This window comes from Heteronotia binoei, chromosome 7 (assembly GCF_032191835.1).
Source record: "Heteronotia binoei isolate CCM8104 ecotype False Entrance Well chromosome 7, APGP_CSIRO_Hbin_v1, whole genome shotgun sequence".
Classification (NCBI taxonomy): Eukaryota; Metazoa; Chordata; class Lepidosauria; order Squamata; family Gekkonidae; genus Heteronotia; species Heteronotia binoei.
In genome coordinates, this window is record NC_083229.1 from 36,815,922 (window position 1) to 36,842,137 (window position 26,216).

The 26,216-nt window shown below is 39.2% G+C and overlaps 1 protein-coding gene across 8 annotated transcripts in view; it reads left to right on the plus strand.

Moving 5' to 3' along the window:
• Positions 1-26,216, plus strand: part of UBR5 (ubiquitin protein ligase E3 component n-recognin 5) — an 83,686-nt gene that overhangs the window by 10,325 nt on the left and 47,145 nt on the right. For 5 of the 8 annotated variants that reach the window (XM_060243412.1, XM_060243415.1, XM_060243414.1 and 2 more), the window contains exons 2-12: positions 3,859-3,903; positions 4,404-4,485; positions 4,623-4,699; positions 5,405-5,524; positions 7,338-7,527; positions 10,186-10,345; positions 17,292-17,441; positions 20,198-20,409; positions 23,539-23,655; positions 24,199-24,309; positions 25,245-25,399. In XM_060243412.1, the coding sequence (XP_060099395.1) occupies positions 3,859-3,903; positions 4,404-4,485; positions 4,623-4,699; positions 5,405-5,524; positions 7,338-7,527; positions 10,186-10,345; positions 17,292-17,441; positions 20,198-20,409; positions 23,539-23,655; positions 24,199-24,309; positions 25,245-25,399 (1,419 nt within the window). The remainder of the gene's footprint in view (positions 1-3,858; positions 3,904-4,403; positions 4,486-4,622; positions 4,700-5,404; positions 5,525-7,337; positions 7,528-10,185; positions 10,346-17,291; positions 17,442-20,197; positions 20,410-23,538; positions 23,656-24,198; positions 24,310-25,244; positions 25,400-26,216) is intronic. The other 3 variants (XM_060243416.1, XM_060243420.1, XM_060243419.1) reach the window with 3 other exon arrangements.

Below are 26,216 nucleotides of genomic sequence, written 5' to 3' on the forward strand. Positions count from 1 at the left end.
TTTCCAAGTTTGACATTTATTTGTTGAGATTTTAGAGACAGATGCCCTAATCCAGTGGTCATTAACTGCTTCACTTCTGTTTTTCTTTTGTTTTATGTAAGGCAAGTGGGCTGAAGAGTAGGACTCTTTAGTAAGGGCTCTTACCCTATCAAAAATATCTCACCTCAATTTATTCTTTGTATTAAAACATAATTATTAACACTTAACAGGTCTAGTAAATAATATAATACCATCCATTGATTTTACAAAAAATAATTTGAAAGTAGTTATTTGAACCCATTGAAATGGCTTACCAAAAGTAAGCAGATCACAAGCAAGGAATGTCTTCAGAGAAGATGCTGTAGGTCAGTTTAGTTTCTTATATTTATGGGCTTTGAAATCATCTAGCAATAGCTAGCTATGCTGCTTGTTACAGTCACGCGTTCATGGTTAACTAATCACTGTATAACTTCAGGCACCGCACATGAATGTAGATAACATTGTATTTTCTTGAAATATATAAAATCTGTCAATTCATTCTTGCTATTTTTTATCATAACAAAAAATATCAAAACTAAGGATCACCAGTTTCACATATTTATGGCTATCTGTTGGCCCTCAGCAAATGTTCTCATCTTTGAACTGCATCTTCACTTCTGTGTTTGGTTGAGCATTCTTAGTATTCTCAGATGTTTCTTGATTCTGAACCCAGACAATTACATCTACTGATTATGTATAATCTGCTAAAGGCCATATTTTTCTGTTACTTCTTTGTTTTTCACCTCTCTATTTTGGATTTCTGGGCTTTCTATTTGCAATGTCTTATTGTTGAGCTGTGAGACCAGGTCAGCTTTCTCTCGGGCCTGGAAAAACATTTTCCAGGATCTTTTTGGTCAAGAGCAGCAGCTGCACCTTTGCATTTTTGATTATATCCATGACAGTATGTAAGACCCAGATAATTTAGGTACATATTAGAGAAACAGTATTCCAAGCAGTTCAGTATTTATAACAACCAATATGCACCTTATTTAATTAACCCAGAGCTTTTAGTGTGTTGAAAAAATTAAGCTAGAAGCACATTAATGAAAGCTTATTCAGCTCAAGCGTGGAGAGAGGGCATAAGAGAGATTTTAGCGCTTTGGCTGTGGAATTTCCATTTGTCTGAGTGCATTCTTTGGTTTTGAAAAAAATGGACACATGAAGCTGCCTTATACTGAATCAGACCATTGGTGCATCAAGGTCAGCATTGTCTACACAGACTGGCAGTGCTCTCCTGGCTCTCAGGTCTTTCACATCATCTGCTGCCTGACCCTTTTCACTGGAGATACCTGGGACGTTCTGCATGCCAAACAGATGCTCTACCACTGAACCCAGCCTCTCCCAATGTGTTACCTGCATGGCATCTTTGGTTAAATGCCTGCTGTGGGTCTGCATGTTTAAAATTGCCTTTTTCCCTTCAGTCATGCTGCCCTTCACTTCCAGCACAGTGTATTGAATACTAGAACTGTGGTAATTTCTCTCTGTGTGTTTGGGTGGGGAGGGGGGACTAACACTTCCTAGGACTTGTTTACCATCCAATTCCTTGTCCTTTCCAGTTTTCTAGAATCCTGAATATAATTGCTTGTGAATTTTGCCAAACAGAAACTTAAAGCAGGAAAGTGGAACGATTTTCCAAGTTTGAGAAATGAGCTTGTCAAGAGGTTCTGTTACAGAACCAAAATGTCTCCAGGCTTTTATGTCACTGATGAACATACAAAACTGCCTTACAGAGAGACTAGACCCGCTGGCATCTCTAACAAAGTGTTGTTGACTCTTAACTGGCAGCAGCTCTCTGGTCTCTTAGGCAGAGAGAAGACTTTCCTGTCATCTGCTGTTTCAGGGCCAAACTAGATGTTGCAGCAGCCGTGGTTCAACCCATGGTTGCCAATGCCATTTTGCCGAAGAATTTGGCCACTTAAAAGCTTTTGTCAGATGGTCCTGATCCTGATTGGGTCTGTGACACAGCAGAACCAAGAGACCTTCTCTTCTCCCCCCGCCCAATGCCTTTTAAATTTCTAAAACAGCAAGCATAATGTCTGGGTTGGCCCCTGCATCCTTCTTTTAAGTGGGTTGAACCTGGTCTGCTCTGTATGCAAAGGAGTGCTGTTCCTTTCAGTCACCCTTTTTTGCTTGTTAATAATATTGTGCTATAAGTTCAGCCCTTGAGAGTTTTCATCTAATGCTTTCCTTCTCCTTTTTATCCCAGCTATACAGTATTTAATTGTCTATGTTCAGTTGCTGTAAGAGTTTCCTGAAATTTTACATCTCTAAATCCATGACCAATCTGCAGTAATGCTTTACATCTAGGCAGAGACTGTAGGGAGCAGCGCTGGTGCAAATCCAAATCCCAGAGCCAAATTAGGGCAGGCCAAAGTATCATCAAGTAGTATGTTTCCTGTTTGCAACTGAACCCTAAATTCCCAAAGACTAGATCTGCGTCAGGGGAGGTCATTACGATCGGCCAGTCAACATCTTTTGACCTTCCCTGGCCCAAGGGATGTCTGGCTTGCTTTGACCAGGGCCAGGGCTTTTTCGGCCCTGGCCCCAACCTGGTGGAATCAGCTCCCTATGGAAGTTCGGGACCTACCGAATTTGTTGCCATTCCAGAGGGCCTGTAAGGCGGAGCTGTTCTGCCAGGCCTATGGCTGAGGCAGGCAGGCATCCTTATCTTATTACACCATCTAACAGGCCCCCCAGCACTGATTGCTAAAAATCAGGCCAATACAGTTGACATCTTTTGGACACCTAAGCTGTGACAAGTATGTCTTAATTTATGTGTCCACACCATCCATGCTGCCTTATATTAATTCTGAGCTAATGGCTTAACTGTTTTAATTTATTAATCTTTTTTAACTGTTCGACTGTTCTATTGTTGACCTGTTTTATTGTTGGTTTTTAATTGTTTTTACCATGTAGGAATCCCCCCTGAGCCCACTATGGGAAAGGGCAGACTATGAATTTACAGAAATAATAATAATAGATCTCCCCACCCCCGATTGCAATATTGACATTTATCTTAAGACGTATGGTGGTGGCCATTAATGTACCCAATTCTCTTTCTGCTATTACAAGATGTATATATTTAAGCATGCTGTTCTTCATAGTGAAGTTTTCTTTAGTTAGGTTGTTTGGTCTCTCTTGAACCAGGCTGTTCAGGAACTGGACATGGCATTGTCGTATTCCTTTCCTATTAACTTGGGATAGGGGAGTCTGACTCTCCATGCTCTCCATGCTCCATCCAATGTTAGCAAAAGAAGGCAAATATACCATGTACAAATCTGTACTGTATACAAGCACTGGGACTTCTCTGTGCATCATATCCCTCCTTTAGCCCATCTAATATGATTGTTATGCAGCACAACAGCCCTGATAACTATAAATGGAGACTTTAACTACATATGGGTGTGTTTACAGGTTCTGACTTCTTGTTTCCAGTTTAGAACTTTGTGGAGTTCAGAAAAGTTGCTCATTGCACAAATAGGTGTATTTACGTACACTGAGGAAGGAAGGCAACCTGCATAAGTAGCCACAGAAATCAGTATTTAACCTTTTCCACATTAATGTGTGATGTTATCTAGTTGTAGCACTGAGAGGAGGTAACCGAGTGGGTTTTATATTTTTGGTGTAGCAATCTTGTTGACCTCTATTGCATACTGTGTGCAATGAATAAATTTCCCTACTTCCTGACTGCTGGAATTGCACGAGTGCCCTCCCTCTCCTGGCTTCTGAAAGTTAAGTTATATCACTATAAACAGGTTTCATGACAAACTGAAGCAAAAAGCATGCTGCTTAACTGAAGCATTTTGCAAATGCTAAAAGAAGTTTTGTTTTCCCTTGCAGGTTGAGGGAAGTTTCAGAGAAGCTCAACAAATACAACCTAAACAGGTGAGGTGCAGTAGATGCTTTACTATCATGGGAAATAACCTGAGGAAATGTTTAGTGTTCATGTTTTTATATTTTAGTATTGGTAACATCTGGATTGAATCATACAGTTGGAATGGGCAGAGTTAAAGGTGGACTGTTGCCCTCCCCTCAGATACCTTCTGACCTGCATACTGGAAAACCTTTGGTAATATTTTTTTTAAAGGCATGTAGGATATAAATAGCAAGTATGAATAGAGGCAGAAATCTACTCATGGATGACTTGGTTTAGCTGATGGGTTACACTGAAAAATAATGTTCCTTGCTCACTTCTAAGATTTTATTCTTCATTTTCTATGTTTAGCGACTGAAAATAGGTCAGTTGTTGCAACGAATGTATATTTTTAGTCATTTTCAGATTTGTATCTAAATTCATTGTACATTCCATATGCCACTTGTTTTCTTTTATTTCTCAGATTAAAGAGTCTTTAAAAATGTTACACATGCTCACTTTTTGTTTTCAGCCACCCCCCTTTGAATGTATTGGAACAGGCTACTATTAAACAGTGTGTGGTGGGACCAAATCATGCTGCATTTCTTCTTGAGGTAAATTGCTCAAAATACATTCAGACAACAACCTTAGTTACTCCCAACCTCCATTAGACCAACTTTGCTAACTACTGTCGACCCCTTCCAACTTTTGGTTTCAACACTGTATGTCTTTTTTCTTGTTTTAAATTTAGGATGGTAGAGTCTGCAGAATTGGCTTTTTAGTTCAGCCTGACAGATTGGAATTGGGTAAACCAGAAAATAATGATGGGTAAGATTTTTTTCTCCCCTTCAGCAGTTATCTGCCTTTTTATCATTTTATGTTTTGTAAAGCTGTAATGATCTTGAACTATTAAACAGGTCATCAGACTGATGGGGCATGTAGAATTCTTGGCTAAAATGAAGACCAGGCTAATAACCTTTCCTGGTTCAATAATCAGAAATGAAAGTTTACATTTCTCACAATAATACAAGCATACCAGCAAAATGTGATTTCTGCATTAAATATTCAAGTATCCAAACCTCAGACGTCTTTGTAGTGGTGCCATCTGTCAGGACATCCTTTCTGGATCTGCATCTTTTTATCACTGCTATGAGAGTAAAGTGTGGGTTTAAACAAGATTCTTGATTTTGCATTTATTCACAAATATACTATATATAATTGAATGCATATTCATTCATTTAGACACATTCAGCAAGGGCCATGGCTGCTAATATGCAAGGTTTACTTTTTAATAAGAAATCATTTTGTCATGAAGCAAATGTGTTTGGCGTGCTTTGCATGCTTTGTCTGTTTCTTTTTTAATTACTATTATAGATCATATCCTGCAGCTAAATTTGAAGATTCCCCAAGGGTGTTGCTTCAGCTGGTGTGTTACCAGACTGAGTCCCTGAGAATTTAAGCCTGGGATTCCAGGCTTTGTTTTTAACCCATTTGGGATTGTATTGTGACTGATCTACCATCTTTTACTTTCAGTTCAAAGTTGAGCAGTGGCTCAGGGGCAGGAAGGACATCCAGGCCAGGCAGGACTAGTGATTCCCCATGGTTTCTGTCTGGTTCTGAAACTCTGGGCAGACTGGCAGGCAACACCCTTGGGTAAGTTTTGGTAGGGTCGAGGCTGCAACCTGTTTGGTACCATACTTAGTTATGTGTGACTGCACATACATTGCCTGCAGTATGTATGAAGACTGTTAAAATGCAGCAGTGGTTTAGCTAGGTTTTTGAGAAAGAGCTGTTAAACACGGGACAAACTGTGACTGACTTCTCCATTCCTAAAAAAACAAACAAACAGATTGGTTCTATAATGATAGTCCTTTAGAATTAAAGTATTTTCCAATAGTGACCTCTTGATTTGGAGAGGATTGTTGACTTAAATGCTGCACTTCTATCTGAAACTTTTATTAACAGCATGGCTCTAGTATTTAAAAATAGAGTACTGAATTTTTAGTTGCAGTTGTTTCTTTGGTAATATATACATGACAATAATTTTATTTCTGTTGCAGTATTGGTCTGGTGTAGGGGTCTGCAACCTTTGAAGGTTAAAGAACCAAACTATGAGAAACTTCAAAGCGAGAGATATTTTTATAACTGAAACTAAATGGTTTCTAAAGATGTGTGTGTACACATGAAAGCTTATACATAAGAACATAAGAGAAACCATGTTGAATCAGGCTGGTGGCCCATCCAGTTCAACACTGTCACACAGGGGCCAAAAACACCTAGGTGCCATCAGGAGGTCCACCAGTGGGGCCAGGACATTAGAAGCCCTCCCACTTCCCGCTCCCAGCACCCAAATACCTTGAATAAAACTTTGTTGGTCTTAAAGGTGCCACTGGATTCAAACTTTGTTATACAGTTTACATTACTGATAATTGATGTGTAGATCCATAATGTTTTTGTAGCCCAAACACTGGTTGTTTCAAGGTCTGACAATAAATAAAAAGTACAAAAAGGAGACATTACAGTATTAGTGCGCTGGCATAAATTGGCACAGAATTTACAGTTGGATTACTGACAGCTGTTCATCTCTATCATTTCGTTTTAGCAAGAAACCCTTTAATCCCATAAAAAATTGCCTTCTGTTCCCTTCACATACTGGCTATGATGACATCCTATTTTTCTTTTTAAATCCATATTTGGTTCCTTATCTAGCTACATCTGGTTCTAGAACTGTAGGTTGCAGATCCCTAGGCTGGTATATTTTATTAGTTTCAGGGTAATCATTAAGATACTGGAAAGACCCCTTGTTTGGATTGACTAAAGTATAGTCAGTAAATTAGAGACGTTGCAATAAATAAAGAATCTTACATTTCCACTAATCAAGATGTTACAATTTAAGATAAAGAGATACTTTTTCTAATTTCACAGGAAGGATAAATATATTGAAGAGACTTCATAATTTTTGCCATTATTTACTCAATAAAGTGCAAAACTATATAGAATTTCAATTCTCTGTTTTGCACCAAGAATGCAATTTAAATTTAAAGGAGATTCCCATTTTAATAACTCATAGGATGGCAGATGGATTCTTTAATTCAACAGAACATACAAGCTCCAGCATATAGAAATTAAGCAGATAGCTCTTTTATGCAGAGGGGGATCTGGCATAATATTGCTTTGAAATTTTTTTTTAAAACTATCTTGAGTCAAAGAATGAAAAGAAAAGCCAAAAGTAAGAAGTGTCTACCTTAATTAATGCCAGTGAGTTTGCCGTGTTCTGTCCCAAAGGAATCTGCTAAGGAAGCATACTTAAAACACTGCTGTATAGGAAAGAATTGTATCAGGCATGCTAGCTTTGATAGTATATGTTATATTATTAGGCTAGCATGCTGTAGACAGCAATGACATTTAGATACGATATCTCTTTAAAACCAAATTGACATGTTACCTTTTTCAAAATATTCCTCAGGAGTCGCTGGAGCTCAGGTGTTGGAGGGAGTGGAGGAGGATCTTCGGGCAGATCCTCTGCGGGTGCTAGAGATTCTCGAAGGCAAACACGAGTGATTCGAACAGGGCGTGATAGAGGATCTGGTTTGCTGGGTAGTCAGCCACAACCAGTGATTCCAGCCTCAGTTATTCCAGAAGAACTCATTTCACAGGTACAAGTGTCTTACGAACATTTTAAAGTTTGCATCTCTCTCTCTAGAGATGTCTGTCTGTCTGTCTATCATGATCTGCTCTGTGTGTGTGTGTGTGTATCTATATATAAAACAATCTGCTGTACTTAAGATGTTTGTATTCATTCTTTTGCAAAGGTATTTAATTTCTTATTTATATGTGTTTGAGAAAGAATGGGCACTTTTATGTCCTTTTAATGGAATAAGGACTTGTAGGGAAATATGCTTCCCACTCTCAGTAACATGGGGGGAGGGGATTTACATCAGATTGTCATGTTAACGTTGGCTGAGAGAGAGCACTTTTTGATCATAGTCTTACGTGAGCTTTTTGTAAATGGCACAATCCTTAATGTTTCTTTACATTATTTCTTTTTTTGCATAAATGAATGAGAGACCCATGCCCTAATGATGATTGACATATAATGTATAGATTACAGAGAAGTAACAGTGTTTAGTAGCAGTAGGATTATAAGGGATTTTCAAAGTAGGTAAACTGGATAATGTTTGCCAAGCTATTCTCTTCCTTGGGAATTTTAGAAGGTAACAGAGCCTGTACTCTGGGGCTTATTTGTTCTGGATTCCCAAAGGTAGATAATGGTTCTGAATTACATGTTGATTCCTATTATGCTATTAGATGAATTTCTTCAGACCTGCCGACATGCTTGGCTGTGGTGTTTTGTTTCATTCTTGTTCCCCTGGGCTGTTCCTTTTTTCTCATCTTCTCCCCCACCAATTTAATGTACAGATTGCCAAGTACATGGCTGACTTTTAAAAAAAACGAAGAACAAAATATTTTCTTTTTTTTTTGCATTCTGTTTACAAATGGTTTGCATTGATTGACACGAAGTCTGGTGTACTACATGTGTATTATACATCTTACCCTTGTTTGTTTTTCCTGCCAGATAGACATAGTGCCCAGTGTTGTTCTGTTTTTATCAGTCTCACTATTACCAGGTGGGGATTTCCTTTGTGGAAGAATGGAGATGTGTCCAATGAAGCCAGGCAATAAGGGAGCGTAAAAACCTCCTCCAAATGGCAATCTGGTCTGTCTTCTTCTCACAGGACATGCAGCCCCAAGAATTTATTATCTGCAGCTGCCAGTGCCTGCCTTAGTCTTTGTTTTGTCTGGGCAGACAATATGAAAACGGATTAGTTAAGTTAGCCTTGAGTAGAGGTAGAAAGTCTTGCTCTTGCCACTTCTCCAAAAAGGAGCATTGACTGACCTTATGTGTATTTACTGCCTTGAACTGTGCATAGAGGAGAATTGGATGAGCTATTAATGGAAAGCGAAAGTATATTGGAAGCCTCTGCATAGTTGGTGGAATGAATTAGGGGTATGTAAGTGCCACCTAAACTACAGTTCTGACTTCAAAGTGAAAGGTACATATGAAGAGTTGTAAAAGATGAGTGAGATTGGGACATATATGAAAGTGAAGGAAAGTTGAAACAGGAGGAAGAGAAAAGGGGAGATAAGAGAAGGTTCCTTGGGTTGCATCTGTGGCAGGAAGATAACAATAAGTGTTGCTAGTGTGGGAAGTTAATTGAGTTGTCCATATCCAAGCAGGTAGAATATATGATCATATTGGAGATTGTGTGTGTGATTTTTCTTCATTTGCCATGAAAGACATGAGGGAAGTGAAATGATGGTCTGGTTGGATAGGTGAAAGAGATCAGAGAGAACTAAATTAAAGGAATAAAATCGGAGACAGAAAAAGTGTAGGAAATACTATGCAGTTGGACCTGGAAGTGTTTGGTTGTAACAAGAAGAGAAGCTACCAAGTGGGACGGGTTAATAGAACAAGTCATGATCAAGGAGGAAAAAAATCTGAGATAAAATGGTGCTTACGGACACTGTTTTGGCAACAGGAGAGCAAATAAGTCTGTGAAAGTGTGGTTTTTCTTCTTAGTATGGCCATTAAGAGTCTTGTCAACTGGATTGATAGCCTTATGAGAAGAGATAAGACATGAAATGGGGAATGCTTGGTGTATTTTCAGAGCAGTAATCTCCTGTAGCCCCATGAACAGGGTTTTAACTACTGTTGGTTTTAAGAAACCTGGCAACCTATTGGAAAGGAAACCGTCCATAGTCAAGAGTATTATAGCTTTGGCTGGCTCTAGCTCTTAAAAAGCCTCTTGAGGAATAACTTTTTGTATGTGAATAAGACCCTGACTCATTACTCTTTTAATAATGACTGAGTCAGCCTAGCTTATTCCCAGGGTGATTTTAAATGTATTTTTGCATTGTGAAATTCATATACTTTCTGAACATTTGTGTTCTAACAGTTGCTATAACAATGAAAACATTGGTTGGCATCATAGAGCCTTAATCTAGAAGAATAGGTTAGAAAATAGAGTATACATAGATTGTAGACTGCAAAAAGTGGTGTTTCTGACCACTTTCTGATTTTTTGGAGAGGGTGTGGTCTCTTGTGAAAATAATTGTTTCTAATTCAAGGTTTCACAGTGAGTACAGGTAACCCTTTTAACCCTGGCTTTTTCATATCCTTTCTGGTGTATTTAAGGTCCATATCCTTTCTGGTGTATTTAAGGTTCTGGTGTATTCAAAGGTTTGTTCTTGTCAATAGAAACCATTTTTGGGGAGTCTGTTGAACTAAATGTATGCATGGTGTTTACTTACAGGCACAGGTTGTTCTACAAGGAAAATCTAGAAGTGTTATTATAAGAGAACTTCAGCGGACAAATCTTGATGTAAATCTTGCAGTGAACAACTTGCTGAGCCGTGATGATGAAGATGGAGATGATGGTGATGATACAGCTAGTGAATCGTATCTTCCAGGAGGTTTGTGTGGTGCAATGCTTTCTCTTCCTTTTAAAATTATTTTTGTGCTCTTCTTTCAATGTGCAACACTGGTAGAGGGTTTACCTTTTTTTTCCTGCTGTGCACAGTATTGGGATGTAAAGAATTGCTGTTCTTTTGAAGGTGGCAAGTTAGAGAATAGTAGATAAAACAAAATTAGAACTGGGATATGTGCATTTTATGTAACCCAGAGTTTCTTCAGTCCTAGTAAAATGAAGAGTGAGTGGATTTGTGTGACAAAGTTCTGTATTGTCCAGAGACTTGTCATATACATTTGCCAATATTTTTTAACTAGTCAGAGTACTTGGTGTAACTATTTTATGGCTTTCTGGTGAAGGCCTTCGTTGCAAGGAGCTTCTGATGTTGAAGCACGAGTGGGAGGAGCTCTGCTAGACATATACTTTAGAATGAGTAGTTATTTCCTTCTCATGTGAAACTTTGGGCTTTGCATAATTGATGTTCATGTTTGGGGCATGACTTTCTATGCTACTTAAGAACAAAAACAAAGTGTGCACACACAAAAGCAGGATCTTTGCATCCTGTTTGGTACATTATACTTTTTTTTAAAAAGAAGGTTGAGCAACTAGTCTGATATCAAGGGCCATATTAAAAAGGGCCATATTAGGAACACGCAAACAGAATAGTTGCAATCAAATTGCAAATATATTTTGGCAAACAAGGGATTAACATAAATTATATCAATTATATGAGCAATGAATTTGCAACAGTTAAGTTTTGTTGATAGTGATTGACAAGAATAGTGGATCATTAGTCTTTGATATGCCAGGGAAAGAAATTAACCTGTTAGTTGCATGCATATGCAGTCAAACTTTGAGCCATTTGTGCGTCCCTTTGGTTTCAGTGATCTAATGCATACACCAAGAAGTGCGTATCCCAGGTGTATGAACTGCTTCATGGTGACCTTATGAATATAATTTTGTTGTTGTTGATTGGTGTGGTTTGTAGATCATTAGCCACCTTAAGACCTTCTTTGGTAAAGGGCAGAATATATATAATGCATCCAGCTTCTTTGCTTTTCTATGATTGTGCCCCATGTTGTCTTAGTTAGGTGTTTCAGTGGTCTTTAATTGTGTCCATCCTCAAATAACTATGCTTCATGTCTTCCATACAGTTTATTACAGATATATTTAATTCTGAACCTGATCCTCATGTGGATAGAAAGACCAAGATAATTGGACCATGTTCAGATAGCAGGCTTTTTCCTGCAAACTTGGGTCACCCTCCAGGATTGCAGAAAACTGTGAACCCTAAAAAACCATGGAGGGGAGTTCCAAGAGACAAATGTTTTCTGTACTTGTGTAGACAATGTAAGGGAGCATCCATGTGGGCTGCTCATGAGTGGAGGAGCAGGTGATGCGAGCTGAGCCAGGGTAGTTGGCATGCAGAGAGAGAAGAGTAAAAGCTAGAGCCATTGCTACAATAAGTTGGGGGAAGGAGGGGGTTGCCTCTGCTCTCCCCCTGCCATGTGAGTCCGGCAGCCATTGGTTGCAGTGCTGCGGGTGAACAGGCTGGCCAGTAAGAGAGCAGGAATGCAGCGGTATCAAGGGAGTGTGGATGCAAAGGCAGGTTCCTCATTTGTAATCATATAATATCCAATCAAATCTGCTCTTGCAACAACTTCCTTCTTTCAGATAAAGGACTCCCCATTGGTTCATGTCCCATTTCTGATACTTTTTGTCTTGAACTGTGGGTTGAAGTTGTAACAAGCAAAAAGAGAGGAATGGGAACAAGTCTCTTGTAAATAAACCTTTCCCCCAATGCTGGTGCAGGCCTATATTTTGGCAAGTGGTTTGTGTGGCTGCTATATACATAATTGGTGGGGATTGTTGGACAAGCTCTTCTGGCCCACTCAGGTAGACAAGACCTCCTTGCTACTTCTCCTTAAAAGCAAAATTACATGAACTCATTTAAAGTCTGGGAGGGACTTGCTACCTCATGAACTTGTTTATGATGGAAGCTTTATTCTTGCTCCGAAAATAATTTTAGTTTGTTGAAGGCTAATTTTAATAAAGTGAAGCAAATAATGGAATTTTATACTGAGTTTGTGCCATGACAAGATATGAAAGTTAAATTTGTGCTAGAGAGGTATATGGAATCCTTTCTTGTGACTAGATTTAGTAGGTGGCTGGCAAGCCTTGAGGTGTGTAGTGATGGGAAGACTGGGTGCATGTTGTGTACAATGTGAATCTCTGCTGCATGCCAGTTACAAATAAATTACTTTGTGGTGAGAAGATAGTTGTGTGAACTGGCCCAAAGACTGCATTAAAGTTGGTTTTTGAGGCAGCGTCTTTGTGTTGCTGAGTGCTGGAGTCAGGCATTTGATCAGTAAAAAAATCAGCGTAGTTGACAGGTCCAATTTATTTCAAGTAGTAACGTCATTAGAAAAACAAAAGATAATCAGTAGATTTCTTATTTAGTGTAATTGCAAACAGAGTAGTCATAAGAACATAAGAGAAGCCATGTTGGATCAGGCCAGTGGCCCATCCAGTCCAACACTCTGTGTCACACAGTGGCCAAAAAATTATTTATACACACACACATACACACTGTGGCTAATAGCCACTGGTGGACCTCTGCTCCATATTTTTATCTAAATCCTTCTTGAAGCTGGCTATGCTTGTAGACGCCACCACCTCCTGTGGCAGTGAATTTCACATGTTAATCACCCTTTGGGTGACGAAGTGCTTCCTTTTATCCGTTTTAACCCGACTGCTCAGCAATTTCATCGAATGCCCATGAGTTGTTGTATTGTGAGAAAGGGAGAAAAGTACTACTTTCTCTACTTTCTCCATCCTGTGCATAATCTTGTAAACCTCTATCATGTCACCCCGCAGTTGATGTTTCTCCAAGCTAAAGAGCCCCAAGCGTTTCAACCTTTCTTCATAGGGAGTGTTCCAACCCTTTAATCATTCTAGTTGCCCTTTTCTGGACTTTTCCCAATGCTATAATATCCTTTTTGAGGTGTGGTGACCAGAATTGTACACAGTATTCCAAATGAGACTGCACCATCGATTTATACAGGGGCATTATGATACTGGCTGATTTGTTTTCAGTTCCCTTCCTAATAATTCCCAGCATGGCATTGGCCTTTTTTATTGCAATCGCACACTGTCTTGACATTTTCAGTGAGTTATCCACCACGACCCCAAGATCTCTCTCTTGGTCAGTCTCTGCTAGTTCAACTGTTAGTGAAAAACAATGAAATTAAGTTTAAACAATAGTAATTAATTAAATCTTAGCATGTGCACTCTTAAGCAGTACTATTTGATGCTGATTTCCTGCCTCGAAGTACTAGCAGTTATAGTTGGTGGTCAATATGAGAACCTTTGATATGCTTTTGAGTTTATGCCTGACTCCTGCAAGTCTCAGGGCAGCCTTCCCTTGCTAACAAATAAACAAGTGAAGCCATAAAGAAAGGGAAAAAAGATAACCTGTGACCTCCAGAAGGATATTCTTGGCATCATGAAAACATCCAATAACATTTGACTGATAGTTGACCAGCACATAAGCACTCTGCTTTCTGTGCCTAGAATTTGCCATTGTAGTTACTTAGGGCACTAACCTGATTTGCTGCGTCAAATACATGAGTTCTGAGGGTTGCTGCAATGTAAGGAATTGTGACAGTGGAGACATTGGAATCTCAATTGTACTTCCTAAATTTGGGAACAGCAGCCAAACTTCAGCCAAGTAACTCTTTAGCATGAGCAGTATTATAGGCTTTTGAATGTGCATATTGTTTGACCTTCTCATAAGTGCAGTGGTGGCCATGATGATACTGTCTGTGGATGGCTTGTAACTAACAGCAGCTGTTGTAACCATTTCGTAACCCTGCTGTTACTGCACTGTCCCAGTGGCAACAAATGTGTTTTCTTTTCCTGTGCTCTTCATTTTATAAGATACAGGATAATCCCACTGTTTCAAAGGGCCATTCAAAATCTTTACCCAGCGGTGTTGGAGCAGAATCAAACTGAATTTATATGGTTGAGGCTTTGAAAAACACAATAGAAAGGTGTCAAGTGGAGATGCTGTCTGAATGTGATTTGGGATTTTTTTCCTTGTATTTCTGCCTAGAGAGTACAAAACAAATGATTCATATGATATATGAATTAGTTGTATTTCATTTTGGCTAATGTACTAGATTTGAATGAATTTAGGTACATATGTAGATTGTATTATACATAGGATAGTCAATGTTTATTCAACATAAGAATGAAATGTTTTCCTGACTTATACAGCTTCAAAGGGAATCACTTAGAGGAGTCAGGTTTAATGTACACCTAATCCTTTCTAGTACATAAATGTTTCTGGTTATAGAATTCTTGATAAGTACAGAGTTGATTTAGATACATTTTTGTGATTTGCATTGCTGTCGTCTCTCTCAGGTTATTTTTGAAAAACATCATTCTGGTTAGGTTGCCTTTGTAGATGCCTAAAGGAGTTGGGGAAATGAGTCGTGACTTTCCACATCATCCCACTTGGATGATCTGAGAGTTAGAGATTGACAGTTTAAGGTGACTATCTTATTGATCTAGAGATGCAAAATGGGTAAGATCAGATTTTCAGTCAACACGGTGTCCTTGATGATAAGTAACTTCAGAACAATGCCATGAATTATGGATAAATGGGGCAAAAAACCCACTGATGTGTTTCTGACTCACTGGATTTAGTATATGCAAAAAAGATTAGACTATTCAGTATCAGGGTTTATTTTCTTGGGGTGGGGGCAATACTCTCTCTAAGCTGTGGAGTCTTGTGAGCAAAAATGCTACATCTTGAGCTACTGGCATTAAAGTTGTGAGCTACTGCATAAATTAATCCGCCCTGGGGCTCATTTTCCTGAGCTAAGACAAAAATGTATGAGTCAGAGGCTAAACTGTGAGCTAGCTCACACTAACTCAGCTTAGAGGGAACATTGGTCAGGGACAGAGATTAGTGCATCAAAGATGTATTGCCTTTCCATTCCCTCCCTATCTAGGCCCTGTCTTTTGCAAAAGGAAGTAGAAACAGGGCTGTGTGCTTTCCAGTGCTTCCCACATCCTGTAGGCATTGTTGTGGACAGAGTAAGACAGAGCAGAAGTTTGTGACTGGATGAATGAGAGAGAAATAGGAAGATGAGAGTTCTTTGTGGAGAAGGGGTAAGGCAAGCAATGAAAGGACAATGGGTTGATGCAGCAGAACAGGACTGTCTCAGCTTCCCTGTCTCTTGCAGCCTGAAATGCTGCTACTGAGAAATGTTTGCATGAGGGGCAAATTGAGAGTCTACAGTTGAAAGGAGGAATTGGTGGACCTGATTCCCCCTCCCTTCTGTTAACCAGGTATCTACTGTTGGTTCTGACCCACTAGAACATTGACCCCCTCATTTCATTCATTGCACACACCTCTACATCCTGCTTTTAGAAAAGAAAATTCCTTTCAACATTAATGTCATCTGATCACTAAGCTTTGGGGAAATGACACATCTAAAAACAGTTCTATTTAGAATGTGGCATTGTTGTATTTCATGGGTTTGTTTGAGAGTGGATGGGCTAGAGAATATTAGGGGGTGAGATTCTGACTTCTTGTGATGTACTTACTAAGATGCTGAAAGAATGGTGTGAGTCAATGTTTTTTGAACTAAGAGATGGGTCTTTAGGGAGGTATAAGACACCCACTGATCGGGATTGAGGGGTAGAAAAATGTTCAGTGAATTCATTGTGTCTTAATGGTAATGACTGTATTTAAGAATAGGGAAAAGCCAGGGGTTCTCAGAGTGAGAGCCACAATTTCATTTGGTTTGCTTAAAAGGGAGATGTTGGGTTGAGGGTTTTTTTTGGGGGGAGGGGTGTATTTGTGTGTGTGTGTCTGCACCTGGAAGTCATTTGACCTCTGGTGACTGACCCCTACTGGGGGCCTGGAGGATATTCAGGAAGGTGGCTGAATAAAGGCTGCTTCTGTCTTCCTGACTTGCTATTTCCCATCCAAGTACTAACCAGCATTGACCCTGCTTAGCTTCCAATATGTGATGAGATCAGGCTTTTTGAGGTGGATTCAATTGTTTTAAATAGGAAATGAAGTGGGGGCAGTGTGTAGGAGCTCAGAATGGATATTGGGGTTTGGAAGCCAGTACCACTTGTGTGATGGAGCTGGAAGAATATCTACTGTGAGGTTTTTGGGAGACTTTATATTATGGAACATCTAATAAATCTTCATATGTTTTGAGAAAACTTCATAAATTTAAAATTTATTTTCTCTCATTGTACATTTCTACTCTGCACTAGAAAATAAATTCAGTAGAATGCAATAGGAAATTTGAACACTATCGAGAGGGTTTTGAGTTTTCATGCCAGGGACCCATAGAATTAAGATTTCATCCTGAAATGGAGCATTTCAAAAAATGGGGGTTGGGCTGCTGTGCCAGAGACCATTCATGGTGTGGCAAATATTAAAAATACAATATTAAAACATTTTCTATGAGGGCATATTTATGAATGCTGCATGCATTGGTAAAATTCTACCAAAGACACTTCAGCTCAAGTCACTTGTAATTCTGGAAGGCAAAAGGAGAGATAGCATGCTATCTGGAATAAGAGGGTTTTTAAAAAAAAAATTACCTGCTGTGTTCTGGAATTTAAATGTATTGAGTCTTGCTCTTTTTATAAAGCTTAACTGCACACAGCTTTGTCTAATGTCTGGGTTCTTAGGATTAGATTAGTCTCAGTGGCTTGAAGAAGCAAGCAGCCAAGCAGTTGACTTAGATCACATTGGTTTTGTACTTGTGCTTGATTGCAAGCGTGAGCAATAGGCACACAAATCTGAAGAACAGAACATCAGTTTTTGTTGGTGGATTTGTCTTGTTTGGTGATGGTCTTTTCTAGCAGATATTTCAAGTAGCTGATAATTCACCTGAGATCCTTGTCTCCTCTTATAGAGGATCTTATGTCTCTTCTGGATGCTGACATACATTCTGCTCACCCAAGTGTCATTATTGATGCTGATGCTATGTTTTCAGAAGATATTAGTTACTTTGGTTATCCATCCTTTCGGCGCTCATCACTTTCCAGGCTAAGCTCGTCCCGAGGTAATTTTGCACCTTTTTTCTTTTGTAAATAAATAGTATTGCTGTGCAGTACTCTAGTTATAGCACATGCTGGTGAATTTGTCTTAGATTTGTGTGAACCTTTACCCCTATTTTAAATATAGGAATTAAGTATTTTGTATTAAACTATATATATATATATATATTTAAAAAACTATCTTTTGACATAACTTAGCTGTTTGAAAGATCTGATAGGTGAAATGTGCATGGGGCTTTACCCATATATATTGCATCCTCCAAAATCAACTTAACTAGACCTACTTTAGAAGTATTGTTCTTTAAAATGGCCGCCCTGAGCCATTCGTGGGAAGGGTGGGATATAAATCTCGAATAAATAAATAAATAAATAAAAATTCTGACATGAATCATTTCTAGAACATAACATAGTTTAGATTGTTCAATAATCCATGTCAGAGCTGGTGTACTGGTAGTGGCGCACAGGGCATTTTCTGCCTTCCTGGGTCTGGAGGCATATTTTTATAATATAGTTAAATGTCCTACTTCTGTTCTGTTAGGTAGCATTGAACTCTGTTCCACGACTCATTATGCACTGCTCTAAGAGTAAACATTTTCTCTGCGAGATAGAAAGCCTAATGATTTTTTTCAAATATAGATGGGAGAGGTTGGAATTAAACTGCATTCTGAAAAACCTTGCAGTGCTCCATTTTAAGCCAGACATTCGTATCTGAATTTAGGCTTAGAAATAACCCATTGCAGCTACAGAATACTTTGCATAGCATCAAAGTTCTCAGCATGGTTTGAAAAAGTATGAAATGTAATATTGGACATGGTGTATGTAGTTTTTTTTCTTCGTGGTTTCATAAAGATAAGTATTATACTTGGTAGGTATTAAAAACAATTTACTGATTGTTAATCCAACCCTCTGATGTGAAGAGTGACTGTACCACAGTTAATCCTTGTTAGATATTCAGACATAAAAATGTCTACATCCAAACTGGCTGCATCCAAACATCAGGGCAAGCTGTATTTAAAACTGCGGTTGGGCACGAACGCAGCTTGTTGGCGTGTTTGCAAGTTTACCTTGCTCTTTGCAGCTGTATCTCTGCCTGATTACTTTTTGATTTACAGCTTGTCATGATGTCTGACTGAAGCTGATGCGGACAGAGTAAGTTGCTCAGAGGTCAGGATGAGGTTTAGATGCATAAAGCTACAACTTTGATTTTGTCTACATGTCAGATTTATCACATCTAGCTTTATCACATTATTTATTTAGTTTGTATGGGCAATAGATTTTGCAGAGGTTTAAAATAGAGGCCCCCTGACAGCATGGTTCATATTTAATACTAAAATTAGAGTTTGGAAGCAGCCTGCGAGATCATGCATGCTCTTCTTCTGCCCCTCCTTCCAGTGTAACTTCCTGTGTTACATTACCATTGCCAACTCAGTAGTATTTTCAGTGAATTCTAAGGATTCATTTTAATGTGGGTCAGTAATGGCCATGTGTAATGCCAAAAATCGTTGGTTAGAGGAAGATAGTTTTGTGTACAAGACGGAAGGGGTAAGGGAGATAGTAAGCATAATTCTGTGCCCTTAATTTCTAAACTCTGGTTTCAGCATTAAGTCTGGGTGAATCTGAATAGACATGCCACAGAAGGGGAAAGGAAGAGTTGTCAACAGATGGGTGACTGAACAAGTAGAAACCCAGAAATAAATTGGTTCATTAAGGAAAGGAAGGAGAATGAGCAAAGTTCCAGGGAAAAACAAGGCAGAACTTAAGGGGTGATGTTTGAAGAGTATGAAGAAAGGCTGAAGGGGAGAAAGAGCAAGGAGGAAAGGCAGGCAAGAAGAGATGGTTTTAAAGGTGGTGTTAACATAAGCAAAGAATCATAGGTTTTATCAGCTTTAATGTGCATGAACAAATATTCAACTTCTGACTTTTCTTAAATGCTTCCCTTTTTCCTTTCTAAGGTTATTTCTATGTTAAGATGAAAAATCCTTATTTTCCATGTATATTTGTCTCTTGGATATTTAGCTTGATTACGTGACTTAAAAATTTTAATTGTATGAAAGAACTGGAGAGTACTGGCTTTAGACAATTTGTAGGCCAGTTGGAGGGAAAGCATTTTGGTAAGGAACGTCTTCCTTCAAAAATCTTTTTAGAACTTGTCTGACTTCAATTTTTTTTTTCCAGTTAACCAGCTTTAATGTAAGCTTTAGAAATAAATTCCAATGCCATGTGGTGTTTAAACTAAGGGGTTGGATTAGCAATATTGTAAGGTTTTTTGTTTTTTAAAAAATGTGGTTTAACTTTTTCAAGTGGTGGTGGTGGTGGTGACTGGGGCAATTCTGAGACTCTCTAATAAACACTCTTTTTGGGCGACCTTAAATGTCTCTAACAGAGGTGATTTCTTTTTTTTTCTTCTCTTTTTTGATAAGAAAAATTCCACAATATACTCTTTGCATATGATACTATATAGTTTTTAAATTGCTTTTTATCTCATGCTTTAAAAAATAAAGCAATTTTTAATTCATTTTTGGGCACTTTGGAGCTCCCCCCAAATTTTTTTTTCATTTCTAAGTTTTGTTCTTGCATTTCAGATTATTTTGGTTAATATTAAGTACATATGCTTGAAAGGGTTGATACTTTGAATGTTGCATGTCATTTTTCTATTTAGCCATTTATGAGTAGACTTAACTGCTGTTAGTTGCATCCTGAAGGGTCTTTACTAGAGAGTGGCTTACTTTTATCCCACTGGTGTGACCCAATTGCATACCAGTTCTCCTTCTTCCCTTAGAGAGAGACTCTGAGCTGTTGCGTGAACGTGAATCCGTTTTACGTTTGCGTGAACGAAGGTGGCTTGATGGAGCCTCATTTGACAATGAAAGGGGCTCTACAAGCAAGGAAGGAGAGCCCAACCTAGACAAGAAGAACACACCTGTCCAAAGCCCAGTCTCCTTAGGAGAAGACTTGCAGTGGTGGCCAGATAAGGTATTTGGTTTCTACATTTTTCATATAAGTACTTTACCTGCAAGTATGCATTTCTCTCTCCCTCTCCCCCCCTGTAAATGCTGCACGGAATTACTAGATTGTGCTTGTCATGGCTTCCAGAGCAGATACCTAGTGTTCAGGCCACTTCTTGTTCTAATCTATTGCTGTACTTCATTCCAGATTACTTGAAGGTAAGTAGTACTGATTTTAATAAAAGTGATACATTGAAGTGTGTACAGCCTCCTGTCTTAGATTGTGGCTTAGCAGCCTTCCAGCAAAGGAAGCTCTCTCTCTTTTGGATGCTCAGAATGTTGTTTGTTCTTTTTTCCCTGCGTAAAAGAGCAAGATTCAAGTCCAGTAGAAGCTTAAAAGACCAACAAGCTGCTGGACTGGACGTGAATCATTCTCTTCTACTGCAGGCAAACAGGGCTGCCCACCTTAAACTGTTCTCCAGTGTTAAGTTTCTTTTTCCATTTGTGGATGCGTTGGTTGAAATGTTTTCCTCTCCAGACTGTATCTGTATGCTTCTTTCATCTCTTTCTTTTGTATATTCTTGCCCTTTCAGCATTTTCTCTTTTCCCACCAGACCCCTGCTGCTGAAGCGCTTAGCGTTTGTTTCCCTGCCCTCTGAGAAGCATGATTACTTGTTGATATCATACCATATTTTATTTTTGGCTTTGGTGAATACAAATCACTTTGAGTTTGCTTGTATTCCCTCCTCCCTTACTTTTCTTTAATAAAACTGGATGGCCATGTATACATTCTTTCTGTGCCTGGCCAAAAAATCTGTTATTTTATGATGTCTGGCCCACCAATCAAATCTGCTCTTATGGCTTTCCACTTCAGTTCTCTTTATTTGTGCTTTGATTTATTAGGAGACTGACTGGCAGTTGTTGTAGTACCTCTGTGTCTAGAAGGAGTTTGAGCTCCTGCCTTTTCCTTTCCTGAGGTACCACAGGAACCATGAGCTCTGGCTTGTTTGTCCTGTTGGCATCTCTCTTGGGTTCAGCAAGGACATGGGTCAAGTTTTTTTAATTTTTCCTCTTGGGGAGTAAAAGATTGATCCTGAATGATTAGATAGTCTCTGGGTTAAAATTTTGCTCTGTTGAAAGGATTCAGGACCTAATGCCAGAGACTCAAGCGGCTGTTGGAGAGCTATGAGATTGGATGTAAAAGTAATTCCAAGTTGGCAGAGAACTTCAGTGCAATCTCGTTAGCCTTTCCAGTGTGTTCTTTTTATGGCATTCTCTTTTCCTCCATTGCTTACTTAAAGCTTTAGTTCCTTTAAATTGCAAGCATGTTTTGAGCTGCAAATGCCTTTACTTATGAGCTATATCGGTATAGTTACATTTCTCTTAAAAAATGTAAAACCAGTTGAGGGTAGGTAGCCAGTTCCTAAAAGAAATATCCAAATTACTTCAAAACTAAGAAGAAGATGAAGATATTGGATTTATGTCCCGCCCTCCACTCCAAAGAGTCTCAGAGCGGCTCACAATCTCCTTTACCTTCCTCCCCCACAACAGACACCCTGTGAGGTGGGTGGGGCTGGAGAGGGCTCTCACAGCAGCTGCCCTTTCAAGGACAACCCCTGCCAGAGCTATGGCTGACCCAAGGCCATGCTAGCAGGTGCAAGTGGAGGAGTGCGGAATCAAACCTGGTTCTCCCAGATAAGAGTCCGCACACTTAACCACTACACCAAACTGGCTCTCCAGAGAGAGAGAGAAGAACATAAGAGAGAAGCCATGTTGGATCAGGCCAATGGCCCATCCAGTCCAACACTCTGTGTCACACAGTGGCCAATTTTTTTTTTATATATATACACACACACATTGTGGCTAATAGCCGCTGATGGACCTCTGCTCCATATTTTTATCTAAACACCTCTTGAAGGTGGCCATGCTTGTGGCCGCCACCACCTCCTGTGGCAGTGAATTCCACATGTTAATCACCCTTTGGGTGAAGAAGTACTTCCTTTTATCCGTTTTAACCTGTCTGCTCAGCAATTTCATTGAATGCCCACGAGTTCTTGTATTGTGAGAAAGGGAGAAAAGTACCTCTTTCTCTACTTTCTCCATCCCATGCATTTTAAATTAGTTTTAAACAAAAATAGGAAAATATTGGATATGATAACATTATACACTGGAATCATTGTTCTCAAACATGAGCTATTGTTACATAGCACATTCTTCATACTAAAATTCTGCGTAGAACCTTGTTTAAAACATTTCATTGATTCTATAAAGAGAGAACATTTCATAGGAGTTTTTACTGTTCCTCTTCTCCCCCCACCCTTTCAATTCTTTCCAAGAAAAACACAAGCCCCTGGGTCTTCAGATTGCTAAATGTCACTTTGAATTCAATAGCAGCATATTACTGTGTCTGTATGCTTTTGAGTGCAAAGTGCTGGCACTGACTATCAAAGGTGACCTGTATCCTTGACAACCTGCCTGAGTTTTGAGGTCTTCATCTCAGGCTGAGCTTTTTGAAGTGAGGTGGGTGACTACAAAGGACAGGGTCTTTTCTGTTTGGCATCTTACCTCTGAGATGCATGCCTGCTGACCCATTTACCTGACTCCAAAACTGCGAAGTTTTGGGCACCAGATAAAAGCTTGTCCTTCCAGGCATTTAGAGTGGTGGTATTAAATTCTTCCTAAATAAAGCTTTCTCTGTGCCTGCTGGTAGCTTTTAATCGTGCTGGCTGTGGTGTTTGTAGGTTATTCTGTCATAATGCTGTGTATATTGTAATACTTGTGTTGAGTTATTCTTCTCTTATTTGGTTATTTGTTGCTTGTGTGTTGCTTTTTATTGTTTTGTTCTGGAACCTGTATTGGGGAATTTTAATTGGAGAGCATGGTATAGAAACATGTTAAATAAACCCTTGCAGAATTGTATACTTCTGTTTTGTCATCTGTTGGTTGACACAGTCACTTTATTAAAAGGTTGAATGTGTTTTGCTGAACCAAGTGTTGTTCTGTTTTAGGGTCATCAGGTTAAGTTAAACAAACAATATTCCAATTTAGTAGGTAGACTAGTTGGCCTGTTTAGAAATCCCTCTCCAGTTTCCCTATGTAAAGAAATATTTGGTGTTGACAGCATTGCAGCTTTAAACTTCTTAATTATTTCTTATAGGATGGACTGAAATTCAGTAGTATTGGTGCTCTGTATTCTGAGCTTGTGGCAGTGAGCAATAAAGGGGAGCTTTATCAGTGGAAATGGAATGAATCTGAGCCTTACAGAAACACACAGGTATATATAATTTTGTTCAGGAAAAGTGAAATATTTTGCATTATGTAAAAGTCCAGTTTCTCTTGGCCATTGTTTGCTAAAATTTCAGCCAAGAGCAACTCGCTATAAAGACCTCCTGCTTGCTCTGGAAAGCTCCTTCCAACCTCACTGCTTCTCTGCAGTTTGGCAGTTTTGTTGTGAATTGGTGGCAGGGGCTGAGGGAAGGAAGCTGGGACATAGTGCCCTCGATAGCAACACTGCCTGAGAATCCACCACTGGTGAAGAGGGGCAAGGACGCTTTATCCACAGACCTGGCAAAGGGATGTAGCTCTTGGCTTTGCATCTTAGCATCCCTGACCCAACTAATAGCCTTCTGCTATACATCAATTGATAATTCAGTTCTGTGGCAAAAAGTATGCTGCTCCTTTTTGGAATGGCATCTAGATGGGGCCAGAGACTGCTTTCCCCACAGTGCTCTGAATGGGGAGGGGTGCTTGACCTTCCCTATCATGGTCTTTCAGTAGTGAATGGATGAAATATTACCTGCTGCTTTTGTTTCTCAAGAATTCTTCAATCCATCATCCACGTGCAATATCTTTGGGATTAACCAATGAGAAGATTGTCCTCCTCTCTGCGAACAGTATCAGAGCAACTGTTGCAACGGAGAATAATAAGGTAAGATGCTCTGGGGATTTGTTTCTGTGTTCCACTGTCTTGCTATAGGAAAAGACTGCAGGTAGGTTTTACAAAATTTTTTGTTGTGGTTAATTTCCCTATAGCTAGATCGTTTGTATACAAAAGCAGAGGTGAGATCTGCCAGTGAAACTGTTATAAAGAGAAAGGTGGAAATACTGTGGGCATTTAATGGCATTTGAATTAATGGGTGACTGTACGCAAATGAAGCTGCCTTATACCAGTTCAAACTATCGGTCTGTCATGGTTAGTATTGTTAAGTCAGATTGGCAGTGACTCTCCAGAGTCTCAGGCAGAGGCCTTTCATATCACCTGCTGTCTTGTCTTTTTAACTGGACGTGCAGATGCCAGGGATTGAACCTTGAGCCTTCTGTGTGCAGAGCAAAGGCTGTTCTACTGAGCCACAGTGCCTCCCCTAGATTGCCTGTGGGATTTTATTTTGACTTTGCAGTAATCCTGAGTGTCTCTTTGGCCTGTTCAAAGTTAGAGGAACTTTCCTACTAAAAACTATAAAATTAATGTATAAATCAAGGGTGATATGCTTGAGGCACTTCGTGTTGGCTCTGCTTGTTGCATCCCCTGCATATTTCTCCCCTTACACTTTTGAGACATAGTTTTGATTATGTGGTGATCAACGTCTTTTGAAATACTAAGAAATTTATTGGTTGTATAAGACACCCTGGTCACAAAAGACTAAAAATGTTCTGAAATGTAGCATTTTGATTCCTACCCATACCCTTGTGGAAATGAATTGCAAGTTGAAGAACTCAGTAACCATCTGAGTTATGTTTTGCTTCAACAGAAGAATGCCTGGTGCAGACCATTGTGTGTATGGAAACAGTATTGGAGAGGATTGGAGTAGAATCCAGTTAGAATTGATTGGACGTTGAATGATCTTATGCCTTTTATCCTCTTAGGTAGCTACCTGGGTAGATGAAACTTTGAGTTCTGTAGCTTCTAAGCTAGAACATACTGCGCAGACTTACTCGGAACTGCAGGGAGAAAGGATAGTGTCACTACACTGTTGCGCTCTTTATACTTGTGCTCAGCTGGAGAATAACTTGTATTGGTGGTAAGTGTGTGATATTTCATTGTGGTCCAGATGTGCAGCTGAGATGTACAATAGAACAATGTTTATCATCACTGAATCTATGGAACTGGATATTACCTTTCCAAGTACAGTTACCAGAGTTTTTTCATGCAGGTTATAAATGCTTTAATGGTAGTACAGTGCTCATCTGTGAGTTTCAGAGAGGGAGACAAAATATTCTTGCATTTAATGCACTGTGCAGTTAAATACTAGGATTGTCAAGTGGATTTTCTATTTACAGTTTGATTTTATTAATATAAAAATTGCACTTCATCACAGTAATAAATCTTCATTCTTTTACTACAATATGTAGGCATCCCAGTGCATAGTTATTTACTTCATACAGTTTTTCATCCCTGCCTTCCCTCTCAGGAGCGCATCATTTCGTCTTTCCTCCATTTTATTTCTCCAACAGCCTTGTAAGGTAGGCTAGATGCAGAAAGTGATTGGCCCAAAGTCACCCAGAGAGCTTCCTGGTGAAGAAAGGACTCCCAGAACCTGGGTCTCTCAGGTCCTAGTCCAACAGTACTGCACCACTATATCGCACTGGCTCTATAACAGAGGTGATAAACAGAGATAAATGTTTAAAGACTGACATCACTAACAGAAATATCTTGTTGGCTAAGTTACAGTTGTGAGTATCATTGACGGTTGTCATGTTACAAGTACTTGTGTGCTTGGTAGAGATGGCCTTGAATCAGTCCAGACTCCTGCAATCATTTGGTTAATGGATGCTTATCTTTCCCCCATGGTCTTGTGGGGTTTTCACTTATGAAAATGTGCTAAGAATCAGGCACAT